This window comes from Parasteatoda tepidariorum, chromosome 7 (genome assembly GCF_043381705.1).
Source record: "Parasteatoda tepidariorum isolate YZ-2023 chromosome 7, CAS_Ptep_4.0, whole genome shotgun sequence".
Taxonomy (NCBI): Eukaryota; Metazoa; Arthropoda; class Arachnida; order Araneae; family Theridiidae; genus Parasteatoda; species Parasteatoda tepidariorum.
Window position 1 is genome coordinate 20,004,379 of NC_092210.1, and position 24,971 is coordinate 20,029,349.

Below are 24,971 nucleotides of genomic sequence, written 5' to 3' on the forward strand. Positions count from 1 at the left end.
TCATGAAAGAATAATAATGCCTTAATATCACGTGCATTTATGTTTGTATATATCTTATATTTAAATGAAGTATACCACAAGTAATCGTTAAAATTAAATTTTTGAAAAAATTGCATTTCTTTGTTTCAAAGTTTTTGGCAACGTTAGTCATTCTTTTTGAGAATGGCTCGCCGTGGTTCCGGCGAATTTTGTTTGTGTATTTAACATAGTGTCATATAATTATGTAACATAAATTTGATTGTAAACTACTGATCGTTTTTGTTACTGAATAAACTTAATCTAAATTGAAGATCATAAACATACATTCTGTAAAATGGCTGACGCTGGATTCTTTCGAGTAAGCTTTCAATATTTTTTTCACAATCGCAGATAACCTTGCTGTAAAATGTTTGTTTATATTTGTTACCGCATTCGTTCTAAAATTTTTTATGCTTGTTAATATACACAAATATGCAATGATAGTTTCATTAATATCCATTAGTAAGTTCATTTCTAATTTAGATGCAATAATTTTTGGTTCTTTAAATTATAATTTACTAAGATCTATATGTTGAACATAGTAAGATATGCTTGTAAATTAATGAATTCAATTATTGTTAATATGCTTGAAGATCTATATTACTCTACTTTGATTCATGTTTTCTATTTTTGAAATGCTCGAATTAACTTTTTACCTGATTCTATGTTGGTTGTTTATTTAATTTAATTGACCGCATTTACCAAAATAGCGCGAGCATAAGCTCCTATTCTTTGTGAACTTGAACATTGTTTCAACATAGGTAACAATATATTTATCAATACTTAAACTTTAGACAAAAATTTTGGGGAAATTTACATAACATGATCAGAGGCAGAACAATTGCCAAGCCATGGCAACTTCCAGGCAGCTAAACTAAAAAAAGACACGGAAAGGGACCAAATCGAAGGGTATAACTCGTAGCCACCCCCAGCCCTGGAGATTTCTGTTGCATGATCTGTGGCAGAATAATCGCCAAGTCATGGCAACATTCGGGCAGCAGCCTGCGAGAAACTAAACAAATTATCTCTGCAAAGGACCAATTCAAAAGGTATAATTCGTAGCCTCCCCCTGCAAACATCTACATATTTTTTAAAATAAAATTTTCAAGTTTAAAATCTATTTGGCACCTTGGCGATAGTAGTTGGCGTGGCAGATCACAATATACAGTAATATCTCCAGAACTATGCGTGTGGTTTGATCTTGTGTTCCAATTTATTCATTATGCATTTTGTGCCTTAATTAATAAAATATCCCTATTGTGGTCTGTGGCAGAATAGTTGCCAAGTCTTCCATGCAGCGGCCCATGAAAAACTAAAAATGCTTCAACATAGGGGACTAACTCAAAGGGTATAACTTGTAGCCACCTGAGGGAAAACTCTTCATGTTTTTTTAATCAAGTGTGCAAGGTTAAAATCCATTAGGTGCCATGGCAATTGTAGTTGGTGCAACCCTAATTGAATAAAGAATTCTTTGCAAATAGCAGTCATAATTTGGGAATGTTCCAAGGCTAATTCAAAAAGTTCCAGTATATTCTAATCAGTCGTACAATTTTTAGTTTGTAGTGAGCTCACATACTTTTTTGCTTATCAGAAAAGGTCTCCATCATTCATTGGTTAATAATTCTGATTTCTATCAGGCAGTTAGCAATATACTCAGAGTAGTGAAAGCTTGTTGTATATAACTTTATAAAGGTTTTAATGCAATAAGCCTAAGTAAAGTCTAATTGAGTAATTTTTTGTACATTTTCAAAATAGAAACGTAAAGGCTAATTGGAGGAAGCCCTAGTAATATTTAGCGGATTAGAATTTTCCAATTGACCTGGTAAAATTAAAAATAAATTATGAACCACTTGTGATATTTGTAAAGGGTCATGTGTAAAAAAGAGAAGATTTCTGTATTTATTCTGTAAAATCAATTTTCGTTAAGAAAGAAAACTTTCATAGGAAATAATTAAATAATGAATTAAGATAAAAACGAAACTTTCATGCTGATATTAAAAAAAAGGCTCTTAAATTAATTCCTTCTCTTACTAGAAATCAAAACATATTGGGGCTAAAGAAATATGCTGTTTTCTGTTTTATTTATTTGTTTTTTAATTCTTAAGTTATAGTTTCATTTTTTTTTTCTTGTTAAAAAAAAAATAAGTCTCTTACAGTCCAGCAAATTATATAACTATTGTTTATTTAACAATTTTCTTAGCAGTTTTTGGAATTGCTCTTTAAATTATGTATTTAGAATTAGTTTTGCTGTGATCAGTGAAATAATTAGTTAATCATATAAACTTTTATTAAATAAAATTTATAATGCAAAATAAGTTAACATTAATTTTAAATCATTCAGTCTTTTTATCATGGTTTGTAATGAATCAAATCAAATGAAATGTAATGTAATGAAATGAAATGTAATGAATCAATGAAATGTAATGAATTTTTATATTTAAATAATTGTTTTGTAGCATTAAAATATAACTACTTACAAAATATTTTAGCCCATTCATTTTTATATTTTATAAAACAAAAATATTTTTTTTAAACAAATTAAAAAATTCTATGTTTAATATTTTATTATAATACTTACATAAGCTTATTTTATTTATAGTTGAAAACTTATTTATTAAGGAGATAAGGGAAAAGCAAAGTTATTCCAGCCTGTACTCTGCACCTGCTCAATTCAAAACAAATAACATTAAGAAAACTCAAATTATTGTTTAATAAAAAGTAATTTTTCTTAACTTTGAATCTAGAAAAATTATTATATTAATTCAAAGTTGCATACAAATTTATCTAAAAATACTACATTTTGAAAGTATGGTTTTGTGTATTCAGGGGTCTTTCTAGTTTTTTCTGAGAGGTACCTATTTTGTGAAAATTTAGACATACTTTGGGAAAATTAAAAATTGTATTAAAAAATCAACACAAAAATATGGTAAAAATATGAATTTATCGTTTCTTACGGGATACAAAAATAAAATTTTAATAAAAAGTATTTTGTGAANATTGTTTAATAAAAAGTAATTTTTCTTAACTTTGAATCTAGAAAAATTATTATATTAATTCAAAGTTGCAAACAAATTTATCTAAAAATACTACATTTTGAAAGTATGGTTTTGTGTATTATATATTAATATAAGTCAAATGAATAATAACTGGTATACGGCCGGATTTTATTATGTTTTTTTAAAAAAATCAACTTTAGCCAGGGTTTTATTGGAATTTTTTTAGTGAGTTTTTTTGGGTTTGTTTGTGGATCAAAAACCCTGAAAAAAAGCCAATTATTTTGCAATTAGCCTGTGCCATATTGTATTCATATACCTACTCTAAAAGTTTATAAATAAATGATTTCTATTAATCATTTTCTATTATTCTGATTATTATAAAACTTTATTTTAGGGAACCAGTGCTGATCAGGATAACAGATTTAGTGATAAGCAGAAGAAGCTTTTAAAACAACTCAAATTCAATGAAATCTTAAATCGTAAGGTCTGTATATTTCATAGATTTTAATTTTTTGTAATACTTTTCCATTATTTGGGCACAAGTAAATTTTATTATCATTACTTTTGAATTTATTTTATGTTAGTTAAAAGCAGAGCTCATTCTAGGCAGGGTAAACAGGGCGCAGCACACTGCTCCCCTTTTAGTCAAAAGAATCCACCCTGTTGCCCCTGAAGTAAATTAGTATCCTGATGTAATAAGACTTCATACCCTTTTTGCCCTTTCATTAAATCATAATTATTATTAATCATTTTAATTATTAAATCATAACTACAGACACTTAAAAACATACATTTATTATTTTATTAATATATGCATGCATTTTAAATAAATTACCAAGCTAATTAGCTCATTAACTCAATATATATGTTAATTTATTAATTAAAATTAGTAATTAATATGATTGCTTTGCTACTTTTAGTAAAGTAAAAAAAAAAAATCTTTTACTAATTAACAATGTTTTTTAATAGAACGTGTAAAGCCCATGGAAAGAAATTATTGCCTTTTTAGAATAATAATGCCCTTTTTTTTAAGCTTTTGCACCCTGCCCTTTTTTCTACCTAGAATGAGCTCTGTTAAAAGGAAACAATGTTAAATAGCCACCACCTCAAAATATTTTTTTAAAGAATCGTTGAATATACTCGCGTCTGCACAGAAAAGTACCTTTTCTTCCTTTAAAAAAAAAAAAAAAGTAGTAAGGTGAAGCATTAAAATTTCTGTCTATTTACTGCTACAAACTGCTCAACTCAACAATTTGTCCTTAGTTCATATAAAAAGGAATTAATTTGTTAAAAAATAATTAGCTAATTTTCAAAACCAGTGCTAAAATAATAATTAAAAAATACATTTTTTATTCTGAAATATTTTTTGTTTTGTTTAGTTGTTTTCTTAACTTGTTTAATTCTAAGTATTGGTTATCGATATGCATCAATGTACTGAATAATTTCAAAAGATGTTCCGCTTATACATGTTGTTTAGGGACAAGCAGTTTTGTTTATGACTATGATAAAAACAGTAAAAATCTATATTTTCAGGAAGGAATTAAAAAATTCTTTTAATTGGATGAATGTTATTAAGTGAAAACTAATTATTAAACTTTTTAAAAGTGTTTTTATTTTTTAAGTGATTGAAATTTTTTTAAATAAAGGTACTTGTTAACTAAAATGTATTATGAAATTACCGAACAAATACTTGTTTTCGCATAAAGTTATAATTTATTTTTAAATATTTTGATTATTTAGATATTTTTATAATTTGGATTAATTAAACCAGTTAATAATTTGGAACATGTGAGTTTAATACTCGGAAAATAAAAGAATAATTTTAGTAATATTCATTTTCTATAATTATAAATTGCATTGTTTAGCTAAGCTGAAAATTTTCTTATTTTGTTTAGAGAGATATTCAACTAAGCAGACATTTGTTAATTAAAAAAAAAAAAAAACACAATAATTGCAAATTAATAAAAAGTTTAAATTTTTTAAAAAAAGATTATTATCTGAACGAATGCTGACCACAAGGTTATAAATTTTCTAATGGAAAATATGTAGCATTACTAAGTAAAGTAGTATAATAGATTTTCAGTATCAGCATTGATTTTTAATTATCAGTTTCTGTATTGACTTTTTTACTTTAAATGATTAGGGACAAGACTAGCTTGCTAATTTAAGGCTTCATGTATTTAACTACTGGTTTAAAAAAAAAATTCCCCCAAGGAAATTTTTAGTTTTATCTTCAAACTTCTGATGATTTACAATCTTGGAATAAACGAACATGCACATACTACAAACATATTGATTAGAATTTCTTGTTAAATTTAAATTATTAGTAATTTATTACCTTTGGAAAGAAAAAATTTTTTTTTTAAAACTTGAAATTCCACAAACAAATAACAAATGTTTAGCAATGCCCATAATAATAAACTATAAAATAATTTTTTTGAAATTATTATTAAAATTAATTAGTGTTTCACTTGTGAATATTAGTTTTTACTAGTGTACTTGGTGTTAAAATTGAAGATTATTATAAAAATGACATTTATTTAAGTAACAGATCATTTTTAACTATTTATAACTGACCATTCCAATCTAATCAGATAATTTTTAATTTGATGACATCAGAACGGATGAAACTGTAGGAAATGTGGGTAGATGATATAATTCAAACTTCTTCACCTTTTTTCTAAATTCCGTAATGGGCAGCCCCTATTTCTACACTAAAGTTATGTTATTAATTCAGGTTTTCCTGTTATGTGTTAATTACACTTCTTCAACCAAACTTGGCCTGAATCTGTCGGGTCCAAGACAGTTCCTAAAATGTCTTCTTTTTTAATCTACCTTGTTATACCGCTTTTCATTATTGTTTAAGTTAGCTTGATCTTTTATGACTTTTACACTATTAATAATTTTCAATATGCTTTATGTCTTACTTCTCCAGGAATGCTTGTTGCCAAATTTTTGGTAGATACAAGTCTGATGTAACTGCGTTTCAACAAAATTGAACCAAATTTGTTGCCGTACCAAGGGACACCTGTTTATACAATTTTTTTTTTCTTCTTTTTTTTTAGATTTGAAATATATAGCATCAACTTTTCAGGTTCCGATAATGCTAGACATTTGCTACAATATAGGCTAGTGTGCCCTGTAATAGCTATATTCAATCATTTTAATCTCTATATCTTGATTAAAATCATTGATTGCTTTTTCAAATCCCAAACCTGAAAGTCAGAGAGCTTTTATTATACATTAGCAAGTGCGTACTTAAAAGCTAAATATTTTACTTTTTAAAAATAATTTTGAATTTTCAAACAATGGTTTTTTTAAGGCTAAAATTTATCGAGCAATTGAGACACAAACATTGAATATTTTATTTAGACATAGACTTGTGCTTCAGAGTCATTAATAACTGATCATCTAAAAATTAAAAGAATTGGTTTTTACAATTTCAGTTTTTCAATGATTACATGTATGAAGTGTTTTTTATAAAAATAATACATTTCTATTTTTTTATTTGTTTTAATTATCTCGGGGTATATGGCAATACTCAATAATAATACTTTGTTTCATATTCAGCTGAAATATCATTGGTAATTTGAAAAGATTAATTTTTATATTATGTTGCTTGTTTCATGGGATCAAGTTAGTAAGTTTTGGTTAAATATTTTTAGAATATTATTTGTCTTTGTTTTATTCAGCCTCAACTAGTTAAACATATAATAGAATGAATTAATTTAAAGCTGCAATTTTAAATTTCTGTTATTATTTTACAGATTGATATGAATAAAATCAACCTGGATGTTGTTAAACCGTGGATTGCCAAAAGAATTACTGATATGCTTGGTGGCATTGAAGATGATGTAGTTGTAGAGTTTGTTTTTAATCAGTTGGAAGCAGAAAAGGTATTATTCACTTTGATTTACGAAAATTAGAAAAAACGATGTGTAAAAATGTATATTTTAAATCATTTTTTTTAATGTAATGAATTTTTATTCTCCATCTATAAAAATAAATTCATTATATTAATTATTATATTATTGAAAATTATAAATGTTATTCATATCAAGTCTTAGCTTATAATTTAAAAATTTTCAGTTTCCTGATGCTCGCATGATGCAAATTAATTTAACTGGATTTTTGAATGGCAAAAATGCAAGAGAATTCATGGCTGAGCTGTGGACTTTATTGATTAGCGCAGAAGAGAGTACTGATGGCATACCTGCTGCGATTCTCGAGCAAAAGAAGGATGAAATTAAAAAAAGAATGGTAAGTCTTGGTTCAGTATAGTTAACACAAAAATTTAAATTTTTAAGTCTTTGTTTAAACAGCTAATGCTATTTTGCAAACAAACGCTGATTCGACTAAATTTAAGATGATAGGATTAACAGTTTGGAATTATGATGGTTTCATACCAAAAAATAGAATATTTAATTTGTACCTATTTACACATTTGATGTTACCACCTAGAGGAGTAAGTAAGCAAGGTCTGTAGTTCGATCTTAGGCTAAATTGAACGAGGCCGATGAGTCAGTAGAAATAATAATTCAGAAGTTGTAAGTTTGTTATGTATAAAAATGAAAACTATTTTTCAATTGTAGTAAATTACACTTTTGACTTTGCTATCTAATCAATTAAGGATATTGTTTCCTGTTTTATTATTATTATGTTGTGCTAAATAACACTCAATTTGAAATTATAGAACCAATAGTTTACACTTTTCTTGTACTTATGTACACTGTCCTTCTTCCAAACTATTTATTCTATCCATCTGGATTTAGTCTCATTTAATTCAGTGTTAAAAAATTGCCTCTCTTGTCTTGTTAGTCTTAAAGTAAGATTGTCAAAAGCATTAAATAAGTTCAAATCAAAAATAGAACTCTTTATGCATAAAAGCTCTTTCAACTTTTGAATTAATAGTTCGATTAGTGTTTGCTCTCATTCGAGATAGCATGCTGAAATACACAGGGGACGATATTCTGCTTGCTTTTTTTTAATAACAGGTTTTTGAAGAATTAATGCTAGTTTTAATTCCAATATTATCTAGTACTTCCAATTTTCCTGATATGAAATTAAGCAGATTATGTTAAATTCTTTAAATGTTATCAGTAGCGTAGAAGCATTAAAAGTGACATTCTCTTGTTGAATATTTTATTTTTGGTGTATTTCAGGAAGAACATGATAGGCTATCATCCAGTCAAAAGAAGTATGATGATAAGTCCAAAAAGCGTAGATCTCGCCATAGTTCTTCTTCATCTTCCTCCTCATCTTCCGATCATGGCAGGAGAAAAAAGAAATCCGAAAAGTAAATTCTGATTTTTGACAAAATGAGTTTTCACATTTAACTTTTATTTTTCTAATTCTTTATTTTATATATTCCAAAGTCTATAGTAATAAAATGAAAGTATATTAGTGACTGATATTTTAACAGATTTTTTAAACTGTTTTTAGGCTGAAGTTATAAAATTTTAAAATCTTTAATTCTTCGAATATATGCAAAATTTTTACACGTGGGTCTGATTGATTAAAGCATCAGAAATGTTTGATAATAAATTTGAACCTCTTAACAATAGATAGTTTAGTTTGCTCTTGATGAAATTATATCTTACTGATCATGTTATAGATTAGGGTTAATAGTTTTTCTTTTTTTTAAATCTTTATTGTAATTTCTTTTCCAGTAGTAAATAATAGAAAATTTCTTCTTTCTTTGCTATTAATTTTTATGTTTTCAATAGGTCTGAGGAATCATCAAAAAAGACTGCCAGCCTTGATAAAGAAAACATTTCTAAAAGTCGGAGAAGGTCTAAATCACCTTCACCCTCTCGTCACTCTAAGAAAAAAGAAAGGTTTGTATAATTATGGCTATATTTATGTGATTTGATGCCAAGTTTTTCATGACTGTTTCCAATTTTTCTTTCCTTATAAGTTCTGTTTTATTATTATTTCAAAATTTTTTCTCTAACCAATTTTTGGAGCACAACAAATTTATACATTATCCAGCCTGTGCCTGTGACAATCTAACAATCTATACAGAATGGTATAAAATTCGGAATGTAGGAACTTGCCGTTAGCAAATATCGTTTTCAAAAATTTCCTGTACTTCACTTCTCAGACATTTGTGATGTTAAAATGTCAAATTTTATTTAATTCAATTCTCAAATTTTAAGTAATTAATACTAAAATTTTAAATAAAACTATATTTGTTAAATTATTTTTGTTAAGTCAAATGCTTGCACAATATTTTTAAATTATCTTAAATTTTTTTTATAAGTTTTTGTAGCAATTTACTGCAAAATAGTTTTAATAATGTTTGTTAAAACAGTGATTTTTATTGCCTATACCTTTTACAGGTCTCGTTCCCGTTCAGCTCAGAGAAGTCGATCAGGAGAGAAAGATAAATCTCCTGCTCATTATTCTCCTCCTCATAAAAGTAGATCACCACGTCAGGCTTTATCCCCAGTTGATGATAACAAGAAATCATCTCCTGATAGAAAAAGCAAGTCTAAGAGTAAGTCGTTATCTCCAACTCAGGGGAAATCCCGCAGCAAGTCTCCTTCTCCAGCTCGAAGGAAATCTCCTCGTAGGAGTAAGTCTCCTGTAAAGGACAGAAGATCCCCCAGAAAAAGAAGTTCGCCTCGAAGGAGCCGTTCACCTCTCCCTTCAAAGTCTTGGCAAGGTAGAAGCCCACGACGAAGTCGTTCACCAGTTAGGAAACGTCCGTCTCCTCGTCGCTCCCCAGTGAATCGTCGCCATAACTCGAGGTACAGTAGATCACCAGGAAGGAGAAGTCATTCCCCACACAAACGTCGAAAGACACCCCCGAGGAGAAGTCGTTCGCCTCCACCTCGTAGCAGACCAATGAGGCGTAGTCGCTCACGTACTAGGTCCCCCGTACGACGCCGAACACCATCTCCTCCAAGACGCAGTCTTCCTAGAAAGCATCCACGTGCAAAGTCACCTAGCAGAAGCTCTTCTCCAACTCCCCATTCTTCTTTACCAAGAAAACCTAATAGGTAATAAATTTTTTTAAACCAAATTGTGATAGTATATGTGTATGGTAAGCTAAAGTGATACATGTTGCTCATTTTTGACGTAGTCAACTAGCATTCTAACTTGACTGCAGCAGAGTACTTCTTAATCTTTTACTGCTGTTTCTAAAAATATTACTTATTTGTGGTTTTCTTCTCCATCATAGCACAAAATAAATTAGTTTCGCTTAAATTTTCCATAAAATTTAGTTTGTTAATATTTGCTGTTGCAGGAGTTGGGAGACAACAGAGCAATTGTAGTTTGGTATAAGATTACACTTTGATCATAGCTGAACATTAAAAGCTGTATGTACCCTATGGAAATTGACAGTTTTTTTCCAATGATAAAGTTAAACACAATCCTTCAAAAAAAAATTAAAAAAAATTTGCAATTTATTTGCCTTTATGATATTTTTTTAAATGTTCATTCTTTTAAAAACTGATAATGTAAAATGCACTGATTAAATTAAATCATTCCATTTAAAAAAAAAAATGTGAATTTTTTTTTTTTTTNTAAAATACAGTCGAACCCCGCTATAGTGAACCTGGGATATAGTGAACACTCGGATGTAGTGAACTTTTTTAGCGGTCCCGTCCGTATTCCTATTTAAATAATGTTATTTTTAACGCTTATAGTGAACAGCTTAGAACTTGGAAACTCGGTTATAGTGGACTCAAATTTCATTTCTTTAAATATCTTTTTCAGTCCTCCATCTTTAAACTTGTAGGTGTTGGGACTGAAAATCAATCAATCGACACTGTGTAAGGAAATTTCCTTGTCAAAATCTACAGTTTCAAACATTTGGAAAAATTGCAGTGCAATTCTTGCGGCATACGACAAAAACATGGTTTCATTGAAAAAACTGCGTGGAGCTGAAAGAAAGCGTAGAAGATGCTTTGTTAAGATGGTTCGAAATCTTGTTCAAAATGTAAAAATCTTGCATTCTTTGCACATTGTAGATAAGAAAATTGATGAACTCAATTTAAAATCAAATTGTGTTCAATCAAAAATCACAAATTTTTTTCATAAAAAGTGAAAATAAAACTAATATTTAGCGACGTAATTACTTTTTCCATCAATTTTTGCTTTATTATCTGTTAATTAGTTAATAATTTTTTAAATAACTTATGCAAAATTGCAAAGCCAATTTTCAATCATTCAACTGTCTTATGCAAAAAATATTCTTCAAAAAATTTGGATATAGTGAACCATCGGTTATAGTGGACACTTTACTGAGTCCGCAGGCGGTTCACTATAGCGGGGTTCGACTGTATATATATAATTTTTAATGCTTGCTTGTGTTCTTATGGATTTTAATTTTGTTTTTTTTAAATGCTGTCTATTTGCAGTTTATTATTTGCAGTTTAGCATTCTAATAAAATATCTGAATTGAGAATTGCATAGTTAAGCAGAAATTATTAAGTTATTATAAGCATTAAGTTTATAATTTGAAGTTTGTATTTAAAAATAAGTTTCGCTTTTTGTAATTTAATTTATTTCTTATTAAAATTAAATTCTTAGTTTTTCTGCTTAAATTTAATTTATATTAATATCTATTAAACATGTTTAATTGGTGATTTTATAGGAAAATGCGGGCAACGTCTGAATCATCATCTGCTTCTTCCGGTTCTTCTGGTTCAGCTTCACCTCAGCCTCCTAAAAAATCAAAGAAAAGGGCATCAGTGGATCCTGAGCATTCAGATGTCATGAAAAAAATGGTATTATTTGAACTTAATTAATTATTTCAATTTATATAATTTTTTATTCCAAAAAATTCTTAAGATAATACAATGAAACCAAACAAACATTGTAGTGATCTAGAGAAAGTATTGCAATTTAAGCAATATATTTTTACATGTAACTCAATATTTTACAGGTTCATATTTTATATTTGACATATCATATCATATTTTATATATCTAATATTTTCGTTGTGTTTATTGAGTTTGTTTTTAAGAAATAATTGCTTATTACTCAAATCATTTTGGGCTTTAATTGAAAATTAGTGTTAACTTTTGCACTAGATTACTATACATCTCTACAACTGTGTCAAAGATTATGTGAGTGTACTTTATTATTAAAATCAGTCAGCTTTTTTTTTTAGTCAAATCAGTCAAATTTTTTTTTACCTTACAAATGGAATGTTTTATGCCAAGTTATAACATATCTAAAACTTAATGTGCATCAGAAATTAACTGTGAGTAATAAGTGGTTAGTTAAAAATGTCGCAATTGGTATAGAAAAGCATCTTGGTTTGATATTTGTGCAAATTACTTTATTTTCTAATCATCTCTACACATATCATCTGCGATTGTGACCACAGGGTTCCCGCGGCCTTGAAAAAACCTTGAAAAGTACTTGAATTTCATTTTGATTTTCAAGGGCCCCTAGAAGTACTTGAATATGATATTAAATCCTTGAAAAATTCAAAATGACCTTGAAAAGTATCGAAAACTCAGGAAAACAGCCCTATTTCCAGCTTTTCTGTGTTTAACTTTTTTACACACGTTTGTGTGAGAGAATGACTTTCCCGTTTTTCAGATGATGACACATACTGTTTGATTTTAGGATTTTATGCATGTTTGGCTGATTTTAGGAATTTTAAATATTGGGAACTTGCGCCAGATTCTGACAAAATCTCGATTCTTATCGTCAAAGCATTTTAGTTTAAAATGTAAAATTTTAGTCTATCTTTTACCAAAATTTAAGTCCTTGAGAATTTTATAATAAGTCTTAAAAAGTACTTGAATTTTCTTTCTAAAGTAGAGCATGAACCCTGGACCACTAAATAAAGATTGCTATGTTCTATTTTATTTCTGGTGTTTCATTTTCTAATACAATGTTTTTAAATAATTGTAAAATTATTATTGCAAGCAAGTTGGCCTCAAAAATAATTAACATAGATATGTTACATTTATTAGTAGCTTTGCTGGGACCAAAAGTTATTTATTTTTATAGACAGAATGATAATTTCAATATTATAAGTGTACAAAGAATGATTTTATTATAAATCTGAAAGTACTTCTTTTATTTAAGTTAATTTACTGAAATTAAAAATAATGTTAGGATTAAATGAAATTGTTATTTATTATATTTGTAATATTTAGAAATGATTGTGCTCCAGAAAAATCCGAATTTTCACATTTTTCGCGAACCAAGTTTCGGAAGTTTCCAGAAACCCAAGGTCCAGAAGTTTCAAGCAATCATTGATCGCATTTATGTATAAAAATTCTGTTATATTTTATTTAAAAATATTAGAACTAGAATTTATAATTGGTATCTTTCAATTGTAAACATTTGTTTCTGGTAGGAAATTTGATTAGAAATAAAAGTAAGCTTATACATGATTATTCATTGAAATTATGCCACATATAATTTATTTAGAATTTCATGTTTTAAAAATATCAATGATTTAAATTTATAAAGACATTAAATTTTTGAAATGGATTTTACTAAAGAAATTTTTAGGGTTTTTGTGTTCTGTTCACAATTACCTCTGAATAATGATATTTTATTTTTAGTTCATTACTTTGAACGAATATTGATATTAGACTCGTTGACATGTATTGGTGTTTCATTTCAGGAAAAAGACGCTTTTGATATCAATCCTAAAAAAGATTCAATACAAAAAACTAGACATTACCGTTCACATGGCAGAGAATCTGATTCTAGTTCAGAAGAAGAGTCGCCAGTTAGGAGGCCTTTGCAAGGCAAATCAAAAATGTCCAAAAAAGTAATTAAATTTTTTTATTTTATGCATATTGCAGTATATATTTTTTGATATGAAGTTGTTGTTAATTTTGAATGAAGCCTTGTTAATTTTTCCAGATTTTATTACCGCTTTGTGATACATATAGTTTACCCTGTAAAATGTTTACTTTGTTTGTAAGATCCACTTAATTTTTAAAATTCATAAATTTATCTATGATTCATTTCATTCAGTATTTCAATTAATCTATTGAACTTACCAAAATAATTTTGTTTATTTTGTTTGTGATATTAATAATTTGATACAATTATTCTAATGGACAATTGACTTCAAAAAAGCTGCTATTTATAAAATTTCCCATTTTTATTTATAGAGCCTTTTTATGATAATAAATATAGAGGAGAGGGAGTAAATTATCATTTTTCATGAGTATAATTTTTAATCAAATAAGTTTACAAAATATGTTAGAATGATGGATCAGTTATGGATTTAAAGTTGTAAAAAAATTTAAATTAAACTTCCATATAATTCTTACAAAAAAATATGAATGCAGAGTATTCAAATTGCAGTTTAGAATCACTCTTCCAAATTTACAAATTTTTGATAATTTGCTTGTTTTTTGTATATTTATTAGGGTGCTGCTAGAAGTTCATCTTCCTCCTCTTCTGGGTCTTCAGGATCTCATTCTGCATCTCCTTCACCTAGAAAAGGAAGACCTAGTCCTTATGATCGCAGGTAAAGCACTTTATTTATGACTGCATATGATGTAATATTACATAAAAAATAATTCATCAATTTTGTTCAGTTAAATATTTTTAGTTTCAACCCAGTAGGATGTTCATATTCTTTATTATAGAAAAGATACATATTGTGTCAAAAGTTTTTGTGGAGGTATTTTGAAATTGCATTCATAATAATTATAATTTCTTTTTTGTAAGAATTGTGCATGGGTGCCACTCTTCAGTCCTGAGGACTGAAATCAGTTTTGAGAAAAAATCAATGGGCTGAATTACATCCTCAAATTTATATTTATTTCCAATTTTTTTATTCAAATTGTTTTCAAAAAATAAATAAAATGTACATTTAAAAAAAAATGCAAAAAAAAAAAAAAAAAAAAAAAAAAAAAATCTGTGAAGATAAAGAAAAGTAATGGCTTTTGTGTTATTTGATCAAATCAATTTGATCAAATGATAATATCACACCACAATTAAAGAATGGGACTGACTAACTTCATGTGATTGTGTATGCAAATTTTAAATCTAATTCTGCTTGAGTTTGTAATTTTTCCTGATATTTTGAGAGGTTACAAAAAAAAAAAAACTAATTATGATTATTTTCCTTAAAAAATGAAACTTATTGCTCTAGGGAAAAAACTTTATTCTGGTAAAGTGTAAAGATATAAAGTAATATATAAGTAAATAATATAGTAAGTAACGATGTAAATGGCGTCAAGAAAAAGTTGGTGTTATAAAAATGTACATGAGGTTAGCTGTTATTTTTGTTTTGTCTGCTGCAAAAAATAAACTTATAAAATAAAAAGGCTTTTTTAGAAAAAATAATCCAAGTCACTAATATATTATGTGGGACTGAACATAATTTATTTTTTCGGATTTTCAGCTCACGAAAAGTGATAACGCTAATGCTAGACCGTGTAAATTGATAAAAAAAATAAGTTCAGTCTTGAATTTTCCTTAGAGTGGCACTCGCGATTGTGAGTAATAATATAAGAATTTTCTTCAAGTATTGTGCATAAAGCCAATTTTATGACATTTACTTAATAGTTTTTCTTTTTGCGAAATCATACATTTAATGTGTTGAAAGACTGGCATTTTCTATTTTTATTTGTATCTTAATTTATTTCAAGTTGAAGCTCAATGTGAAAGTACCATAATGTTTACTTGATTAAGTGGTTCAATTAGATGCTTATTTGAATATTCCAGTTACCACAGTATATAAAAGCATTTAAATAAAAATCTTGTTATTCATAATTTTAACACCACTCTTTTAGATGTCAGTAGATGTATTATAATTACTTATAAATAATATTACAATAAGTTTTTAATCTTTTATGGCTTTTATTACTATCTTTTATGGTCATTCAAAAGAATGCTAGTATTATAAAATTGTATTTTTTTTATAATCTTTTAATGTAACATAAAAAAAACAACTAGAAATGTAATTAACTGATATCATTTTTTTCGTAACCTATATAAACAGTAATTGTCTTAAAATTTACCTATTAATCATATTGAATAAATGGTTTCATTATTCACAAGAGTTATAAAAAAGTGCTCGGTATTCCGTATCAGTATTCTAAATGGTTAACTTGATTTATAAGTTAACTTGTTGTGAAATGAATAACAATAACATATCTTCACATCAAACTTGACTAATTTTAATAATTTAGCAAATATTTTATGCTTATAATTAACCTATTATATTTATTTATTCTTGACACTAGCCTCATAACGAAAAAATTTTTCATTTAGAACTGCTCTATAGATTTATTAAAATGAATAAAAGGTAATTTAGCTATTAATAAATTTTGTCAGTAAACTATAATTTTTTTATTACTTCAGTAAATTGTTTGATATTACATTATTTTGTTTACAGAAAAGGAGAAAATCATGTTTTTGACAATATTATTATTTGCATGTAGTATTTCTGCAATATCTATTTTATTTTTGTAGTGAATGTATAGATTTCTTAAATACTTCCCACATAATGCAAATTTTTGCTACTGAAGTTTTAGGACTATTTATTAAAAATTTAAATTAGTTTTTAAATTTCGTTTGGACAAAAAGTTATAGAATTTAAACCAAAACAGAATACTGATAAAATGTATCAAGTGTTTACTGGATCAAATCATTACGTAAAACTTAATTTATTGCAAACTTGAAAATTTGAATATTGTCATAGTTGAAGCAATTATAGTTTTAATAAATGACTCAAAATTTGTATAGTATAGACATTATATGATAACTTTTTGTGGAAAAACATTATATGCTCTATAGCAGCTGTTCTTAAAGGATCAATTTTCTTTCAACAGAACACTGACATCATCAATAAAGTACTTAAAGACAATTGTGAGCATATCAAATGAACTATAAGGAACTACCCATTATATTGAAAATGTTTAATTAGAAGAATAAATTTTTTTATCACTTTATCTTTACTAATCATAGAATTAGGCTCTAAGTAGACAGTTGCATTCACATGCCTTTGAGCAGCATCTAGTCTAGTTCTGAATTTTATGTTGGTACAGTCGGACTTCTATTTAACGATCTTCTATTTTGCGAATATTTTCGAGGAACTAAGAACATTTTGGAAATTTCTTCGTAAAATAACTTCCAAATAGGGAAGTGAATTTTCTATTTAACAAACTTTTCTTTGAGATCCACTTTCCCTATTTTCCAAAATTTTTCAAAACATTTCAAGCTTGTTGATGCATTTTATGGGGGAAATGAACTTGAATTAATTTTCGAAGTCACTGCTTTATGTAGTGTTTCACAAAGCAGTAAAATCCCTTTCCCTTTTCGTTTGCATTTCAAGTGAAAAACTCAGTCCAAATTAACGGATTTTATCAGTAGCAATTAAACTTAAGAACGCATGTGGTAATGCATGTTTAAAATTACTTTTATGATAAATGTAGCTATAATTTTATGCATAAATTTACCTTTTTTTTGTTGAAAATGTATGTAGCGTGATAGTGTAACACTGGATAATGTCTTGCTCTATTCTTGCTTTCCATACAGATTTCTTTTATATGGTTAAGATTTATAAAATAAATAGTANCTTAAGACCGCATGTGGTAATGCATGTTTACAATTACTTTTATGATAAATGTAGCTGTAATTTTATACATAAATTTAGTTTTTTTTTTTTTTAAGTTGAAAATGTATGTGGCATGGTAGTGTAAGACTGGATAATGTTTTGCTCTATTCTTGCTTTCCATGCAGATTCCATTTATGGTTAAGGTTTGTAAAATTAATAGTAGATACTAGTTTACAAGATAAAGGTGCATAAATTGCTGGTTTAATTATGCCTAGTGTTTATGAATTTAAAACCTGTTTTGTGCTGTTTATGTATTTTAAGAGGTGATTTTCTATTTAGCAAATTTTCCATATAACGAACTTATTATCAGGATTTAGCAACTTTGTTAAATAGAGGTCCGACTGTATTTGCATAATGAAAAAATAGGGGGGGGGGGACTTAAAAATGATGATATGGCTGTTAGGAAAATATATTTCTTTATTGGTGAATTTAGTTATGATTTGTAAAGCGGGATGGGAAATGCTATGTACTTTTTTATAAAATGCATGTTCTGTCCATAATTTATTCATTATATTGTTTTTAAAAGAATTATATATTTTCATGCTATTTTTTTCCCTGGCATTTTACTTTAAATAATTTGATAAAAACAATCAAAATATAAAATAAATAGTGAATTATTGATTGGATCTAAAAATAACGTGAGATTTGAGAATTGTTACTGGTTCTCACTCTTGGAATCCCAGGCTTCTGCAGAGCATTCTGTAGCATTATAAAGTTCTTCTGTTGTCTTAAGTTCTTATTATTTCTAAAAAAAAATTCTTTGATTTCTCAATAAATCACAGTAATGTTTATATTGTTCCTTATGTTAATTCATTTTATAATGGCAAATGCTATTGCTTCGAACCTATCTTATTTTTCGAAAAGTTGGGCAAATTACTGTTAAACTAATAAATTTAGTTTTTTAGTTAAATACCAAATTCTTTGTAATTATTTTTACTATAGAGTGTATAAAATGTACCTATTATATTTTAGTTTAGAAATTTAAAATGGCATTGATGCTAATTATGAGTTTAAGAATAGTAAAATGTTATCAAAGTAGTAATGATTTGTTTATAATTGTACTGTATTTAATTTTTTAGAGGTAGTATTTCTCCTAGAAGACGCAATGCTCGTGGTACTCCTCAATTTAGAAACCGCAGATCACCAACTGATGATAGAATGCGCAGAAGATCCTTTTCTCAAGAGCGCCGTTCACCTATGCGAGATAGGGGGCGCTATGACCGAGATAGAAACTTTCGTATGGGAAGGGAACGTGACAGAGACTGGTATAATCGTGACAGAAACTTTAATGACAACCGAAACTACAGAGAACCGGATCGCAGAGAAATGGATCGTCGAAGAATGTCTCCTATGGACAGGCGTCCTCCAGGTATGACCTAGTTTTGATTTCTTTTCTGTTCATTTTAATTCATTAATTTATTTTCATCTTTTTTAGATATTTTATTTGACAATTGCTATGATTCTCAGATGAATAGATGCCAATTTTTAACGTATTAAAATTTTTATCACTGCTTAAATACACTAAAACATTTAATTATTTTTGTGCTACTCTTCAGCTATGAAATGCCGTAATAAATATTTGAATAGCTTAGATATTAGTTATATTAATATGGGTATATAACAGGGTTTAAGCTGAGTCTAAAAATTCATTAGCAAAAAAGCTAAAATCTGAAAAAAAGTTTTAGCAAAATGCTAAAATGCCATTAGGCTTATAAAATTACTTTATATCAAACAAGTACTGTAAGTTATCTGACAAAGAATAGCTTAATGTACAAGAATATCAAAAAGAATACCTATAAAAAAAAAAAAAACACATTTATTATTTATCAAAACATTTTGGTTTATAATTAACAATCTTCCTTTCTTTCATGTTTGCCCATTTTACAAATGCTTCTTGAAAGTTAAATGCACTTTCAGGGCCCTCAATATTAATCATTAACAAATTGTTTACATGGTTGATTAACAACCTGTTTCGAATATTAGTTTTAATCAAATTAAGGCAGCTAAAGCCCCTTTCACAGTCAACAGTGTGCATTGGTATTGTTGCACAATACTCTATAACAGAAGTTATTAATGGGTACTGTTCAGACACATCATTGGTATATAAAAATAAAAGTAATTCATTAAATGACATGTTTTTACATCGTTGCATTAAGATGTGTTTAAATAATCCCCATTCACAAAGTAATTCAGTTTCTGTAAACTGAAAATCTTTTCTGGGAGATTCCGAAAACAAATTGAAAATGCAACGGCCATTTTTGTTGATCGCTATGCTTCATCTCGTTTGATCACGTTTTTTTCGTGAACGCTAGCGTCATGGTTCTTCTTGCGAAAGATATTTAGATTTTTTCTCCTTGTTTGATCAAGTTTTCTTCATGGATGTTAGCGTCATGGTTTTTCGCGGAAGCTTTTTTTAATGGAATTTAGTAAAATCCTTTAGCAAAAATGCGAAAATGCTTTGTTGAATTTTAGCATTTTTGAGGGGTCTTTTCGCATTTTGCGAAAAAAGCTACCGTAGCGGAAACCCTGGTATATAAGGTTATAATTATGTTATTTAGTATAGCAATTCTAATTTTTTTTAATTCTTACTTTAAAAAAAATAATTAATTTAGTTTTATTGTATACAGTCAAGCACAAAAAATTATCACTGGCATTGAAATATGCATTTTATTATCAACTCTAAAACTTCTTGTGTTGTTGATTTAATTTTGTGTAATAATGCAATCCTTCCATTAGATTCATTTACTTATGTTACAGGGCATTTTCTAGACAAATTTAGATGTGTTTGAAGTTTCAATTCTTTATCTCTTTGGCTTCCTCATTATAACTTTTTTTTAAAAATTGAGTTGTAAGCTTTTAGAAACTAATGAATCAAATTTCGTTACTTACTGGAAAAGTTAAGTACTGTGGAAATGGCCCTAAAATAAATTAAGTAGCTGTATTAAAAGAGAATAATTCTGTTTGTAGTTCATATTTATTAAAAAAATTCACAGCATTTCAAAATGTTTGAGAGAAATTTTCTAATTATTCTATAATATTTGAGTTTAATTTAATTTTAAAGAAAAAACTACTAGTTTTTGTTAATAAATTGAGCAAGTTTTGTTATTATCAGATATCTGATGTTAAATGTTGTGGAATAACCCTAAATTATAATAAGATGCTGTGTTAATTGAGAAAAGATTTCGTTAGTTTGTATAAAAATTCCACTNTTTGTTAATAAATTGAGCAAGTTTTGTTATCAGATATCTGATGTTAAATGTTGTGGAATAACCCTAAATTATAATAAGATGCTGTGTTAATTGAGAAAAGATTTCGTTAGTTTGTATAAAAATTCCACTGTTGAGTTTTTAAATACTGTGAGAAAATGTTTAATTGTGTAGCTAAATTCATAGATTTTTTTTTTAAAATTGAGTTAACTCAAGTTAAGAAAAATTTAATCGATATCAAGGTTTTTATTAAAAATTGACATGTGATATCACAAATGTGCACTGTGGTGTAATTCTTAAATGGAATACACAGTTACGTTTAAAAAAATTTTGTAGTTCGTAATAAAGCTTCTCCTTTTTCCTGCTCATTAGTTGACCGTAGAAGACACACCCCTGATGACAGACGCCGTTTTTATGAACAAGAACAACGCCGGAGATCACCTAATCAAAGGCAATCATTTGGCAGGCGACCTAGCCCTCGAAACAGACCGAGATCAGTATCTCCACCTCCTGAAGAGATGCGAAGTGTTGAAAGAAAACGTGGCCGATCCCCTAGTGAAATGCAAGGGCGTTCTGTAGATAGGCGAGGACGTTCCCCTAGTGACATGCCTGTCAGATCTGGTGATAGACGTAGATCTCCTAGTGAAAGACAGCGTCGGACACCTATGGAAGTGCCTCTTAGAGCAGCAGATAGACGTCATAGGTCTCCTAGTGAAACTATGGATAAAAGAGGTGGTTCTCCAATAGAGGTTCGTCGACGCTCTCCTAGTGAAACTTATCAAAGAAAGAGGTATGGTTTATTTTAAAATTAAGTCTTGTAATTTAGTCTTGTTTCTCATTTTAAAAAAATTTTTTCCTTCCTTTTTAATAAATAATAATGGACACAAGGATTGGAATGGAAAACAAGGGTTTTTTTTATAATAAAAAAAAGGGGGTATTTTTTGTCTTTGGAACTTTTTGTTCTTCAAAACTCCTCTATGATTTTAATGATAAAAGTGGAAATATAATTTTCTACTTCATGATAGTTTATAAATTCAGAATTAATGGCTGTTTACTTAACATTGAATGTGACTTCTTTAATTTCACTCTAACAGTAGTTAGAATTTGTTTAGATTAAATATGAACAATATTTAAAAGGATTGTTTTATATGATATTTTTATTTTAAGGGGTGCTTAGCAATTTTCTAAACACAGCATTTGCAGAAAAGTTTCACTGTTCTTTGGTTTTGGCAATTGCAAAAATGGAATTTTATGAGCAATAAATTCACATTGTTTTAAAACTGAAGTTACTAATTTTAAACTGAAACGTTTATTGTAAAAAATAGTGAAGTGAATTTTTATAACCGCTGTAAAAATATGCCTACTTGACTTGGCAAACTTGTTTTTTACTTACTGCTGTTTTTATGTTAATAGCAGTGATACTTAGTTGTGCTTGATAAATGATGTTTCTGAGATGAAACATCATTTATAATAAAATTATTTATTTTCAACAGCACATGGAAAAAGTAAATTTCTGTACAAACTTAATGAAGTCTTAAAATGTGATAGCAAATTAAAGTTACTGCTTTTATTTTTATTGGGTCACATGTGCAATAATAGCAAAATAAATAGTTTAATTCTTTACTTAACTGCTTTTGTTAACTGTCTGATTGTTATTCGACCATCTTTGTTTTGAAAGCGGTTTTTGAGAATAAAACTAAATTTGCAGTGCTGTGTTTGACTCTAGATAATTTTTTTATATTAATTCTTTGTCTTAAATTTTATTCAGGATCCAGATCGAAAACTTTTCTGATAATAAAAGATTCACTTCTCATGATTAAAAAATTCATTTCTTGTTTAACATTTACATTTCTTACACATACCTTACATTTCTTAGATATAATTATCATAAAAAGTTTTTTTGTTTTGGCATAATTTGGAATCTTCCAATTCTTTTCCGGAAATATCCATTCTATTCTGGGATGCATAGGAAATGTCAATATTAATAAAATTTAATTTAGCATTTTCATCTTAGTCTGCTTGATTCCTGTGTGCCTTAACACTTGACCATGATTTATGTAACATTTAAAAGAGTAAATACCAATTCATCTTGCCAGAATTTTCAGAAGTTTATAAAATAAACTTTCCTTAATGAAATTTTATTTATATTACAAGATAATTTGGTGCAACCAAAATTTTACTGAAAAATACAAGCCATTATCCAGAGTCAAATAAATGCCATCTTTAACCTTTTGCTGGAGGATTCTATAACAAGTAGGCCAGAATGATCTTGCAGAGGATAGTGCTGAATTTTAATATCGTTAAATTTTGATTTGTGTGTTTGTGCAAAATAAGAATATGAAAAATGAATCTTAAGTAGATTGGATTTATGCCGAGAATTTTTTTTTAAAAATAAACTTTTGTTCCTTATCAGCGTTTTTATAGATGTCACAGTTTTTCTGGATACTGCAATAATAAATACCATAGGGAGATTTTCAAGTTTTAAGAATTCAAACAGATAATCTTGAAGTAGGAGTTAGGAATGTAAAACAAATTTTTTCTTCTGTTTCTTACATTTTTTTTTTTGCAAATTTCTTTCCTTACAACTATTGGTCAGTCATTTTTTTTCTTTGCTTTAATTATTTTTCTATAAGAGCATTTTTGATTTTTATTGTTGTTTTTAATACCGTGTGACACTTTCTCTGAAAAATGTGGTAATGGGGAAAATTGAGTCATAAAAGCAATTTCAGCAATTGGTTTATTTAAAAAAATAAGATCAATTTATTTTTGTTAGTCAGTCTTTTTATCTTTAATATTTCTTATTTATTACTATCATGGTTTTATTTCTCTTTATTATTTTTATTCTCCTGATTAATTTTTATTTTAGAAAATAGAGGGTTTTTGGCATTGTCATTATTAAAATAGATCACAATTAAAAAAGAGTAAAGAATTAAAAATGATTGATTTTTCTGTTGCAATATTTTTTCTCATGTCACTATTAAAGCTTTTTATTGTTAATAATTTTTATGGGTGGCTGGTCTTTACCATTATTTTTTTAAGCTTGCTTCTGATAGACTTATATTTTTATTAATGCATAGCCCTTTTTTGTGGAAATAAGGTATACTGTAGAAAAAAGAGATTTGCCATTCAAGTAGCTAGAATTTGTTGCTCTGACCCATTTGGAATTATTTAGTTTTTACTGTATAAGTGATGAGTTTTTTCTAAGTGAATGATTTTCTATATTAGAACTATATATATATAGCACAATAAAGACAAAAAGGATTACAACTTATATATAATAAAGGAAATATTTTGCAGCAATATTTTTATTAGCCCAGAAATATTTTTATGTTTACATTTTTTTCGATTGTAATTATTGTTTTGTTTCAGACATTTTTCTCCTGCTCCAGAACAAATACCTTCACATTCCCCACCAGTTTCTCCCGTTCGTCAGGTTCGACAAGTGAAGAAAAAACGCAAGGTGTCTAGAGATTCTAGTTCATCATCTAGAGGATCTCCACCTGCTCAGAGAATGAAGGTAAAGAATATAATATTTGAAAGAATATTTTCTTTAATCATTTTATTTTTTTACATTTGGATTGAAATAAATCTTTATTCTAAGGGTTCTCTTACTATCTTTATCAGAGAACTCCCTAAGAAAAAAAAAAGGATGCTTTTTTAAAAACAAAGGCACCTTCAGTTTCGAAAGGTACTTTTCTTGCTAGATACAGTCCCAGGCCAAATTATTAGGCACACTATAAGATTCTATGTAAAACCTTAATTATCAGGTGATACTGCACAGCTTTATTGTTTTCAAGCGGCTGAAACCGGTTTGTATTTGTTTATGTTCGTGTATCAATTGGTTAATATTGTAATGCAATACGTAAAAAATAAATACAAATAGGAAGTATATAAAAAATCTCCTGAATAAAAACCCATTACATTAGGGGTGCACAACCTGCGGCCCTTCGACTACTGAAGTGCGGCCCGCAAGAGCTTCTAAACACAATAAAATTTTTTTTAAAAAAATGGCAATTTTTAATCGCACTTTTAAGTCATCACGTCTTGACACAATCAATTTTAACAGATTCTTTAGTAAATGTATGTTTAACGCGCTTTCTTGAAGCCGAATTTATCGTAAATATAAATGATTTTTTTTAAACAGTTATTTCCGCTTTTCTACGTGATTTTGAAAATTCCGAATTTTTA

The 24,971-nt window shown here is 27.8% G+C and overlaps 1 protein-coding gene across 1 annotated transcript; it reads left to right on the forward strand.

Annotated features, from left to right (window-relative positions):
• Nucleotides 1-139: 139 nt before the first annotated feature.
• LOC107442014 (serine/arginine repetitive matrix protein 1) lies at nucleotides 140-24,459 on the forward strand. Its single transcript, XM_043045230.2, has 13 exons — nucleotides 140-337; nucleotides 3,409-3,498; nucleotides 6,782-6,910; nucleotides 7,104-7,274; nucleotides 8,177-8,310; nucleotides 8,741-8,851; nucleotides 9,356-10,018; nucleotides 11,620-11,752; nucleotides 13,618-13,767; nucleotides 14,378-14,478; nucleotides 18,657-18,946; nucleotides 21,156-21,573; nucleotides 24,153-24,459. The coding sequence occupies exons 1-13, from the start codon at nucleotides 314-316 to the stop codon at nucleotides 24,442-24,444; spliced, it is 2,706 nt and encodes a 901-aa protein (XP_042901164.1). The 5' UTR covers nucleotides 140-313; the 3' UTR covers nucleotides 24,445-24,459.
• Nucleotides 24,460-24,971: the final 512 nt, after the last annotated feature.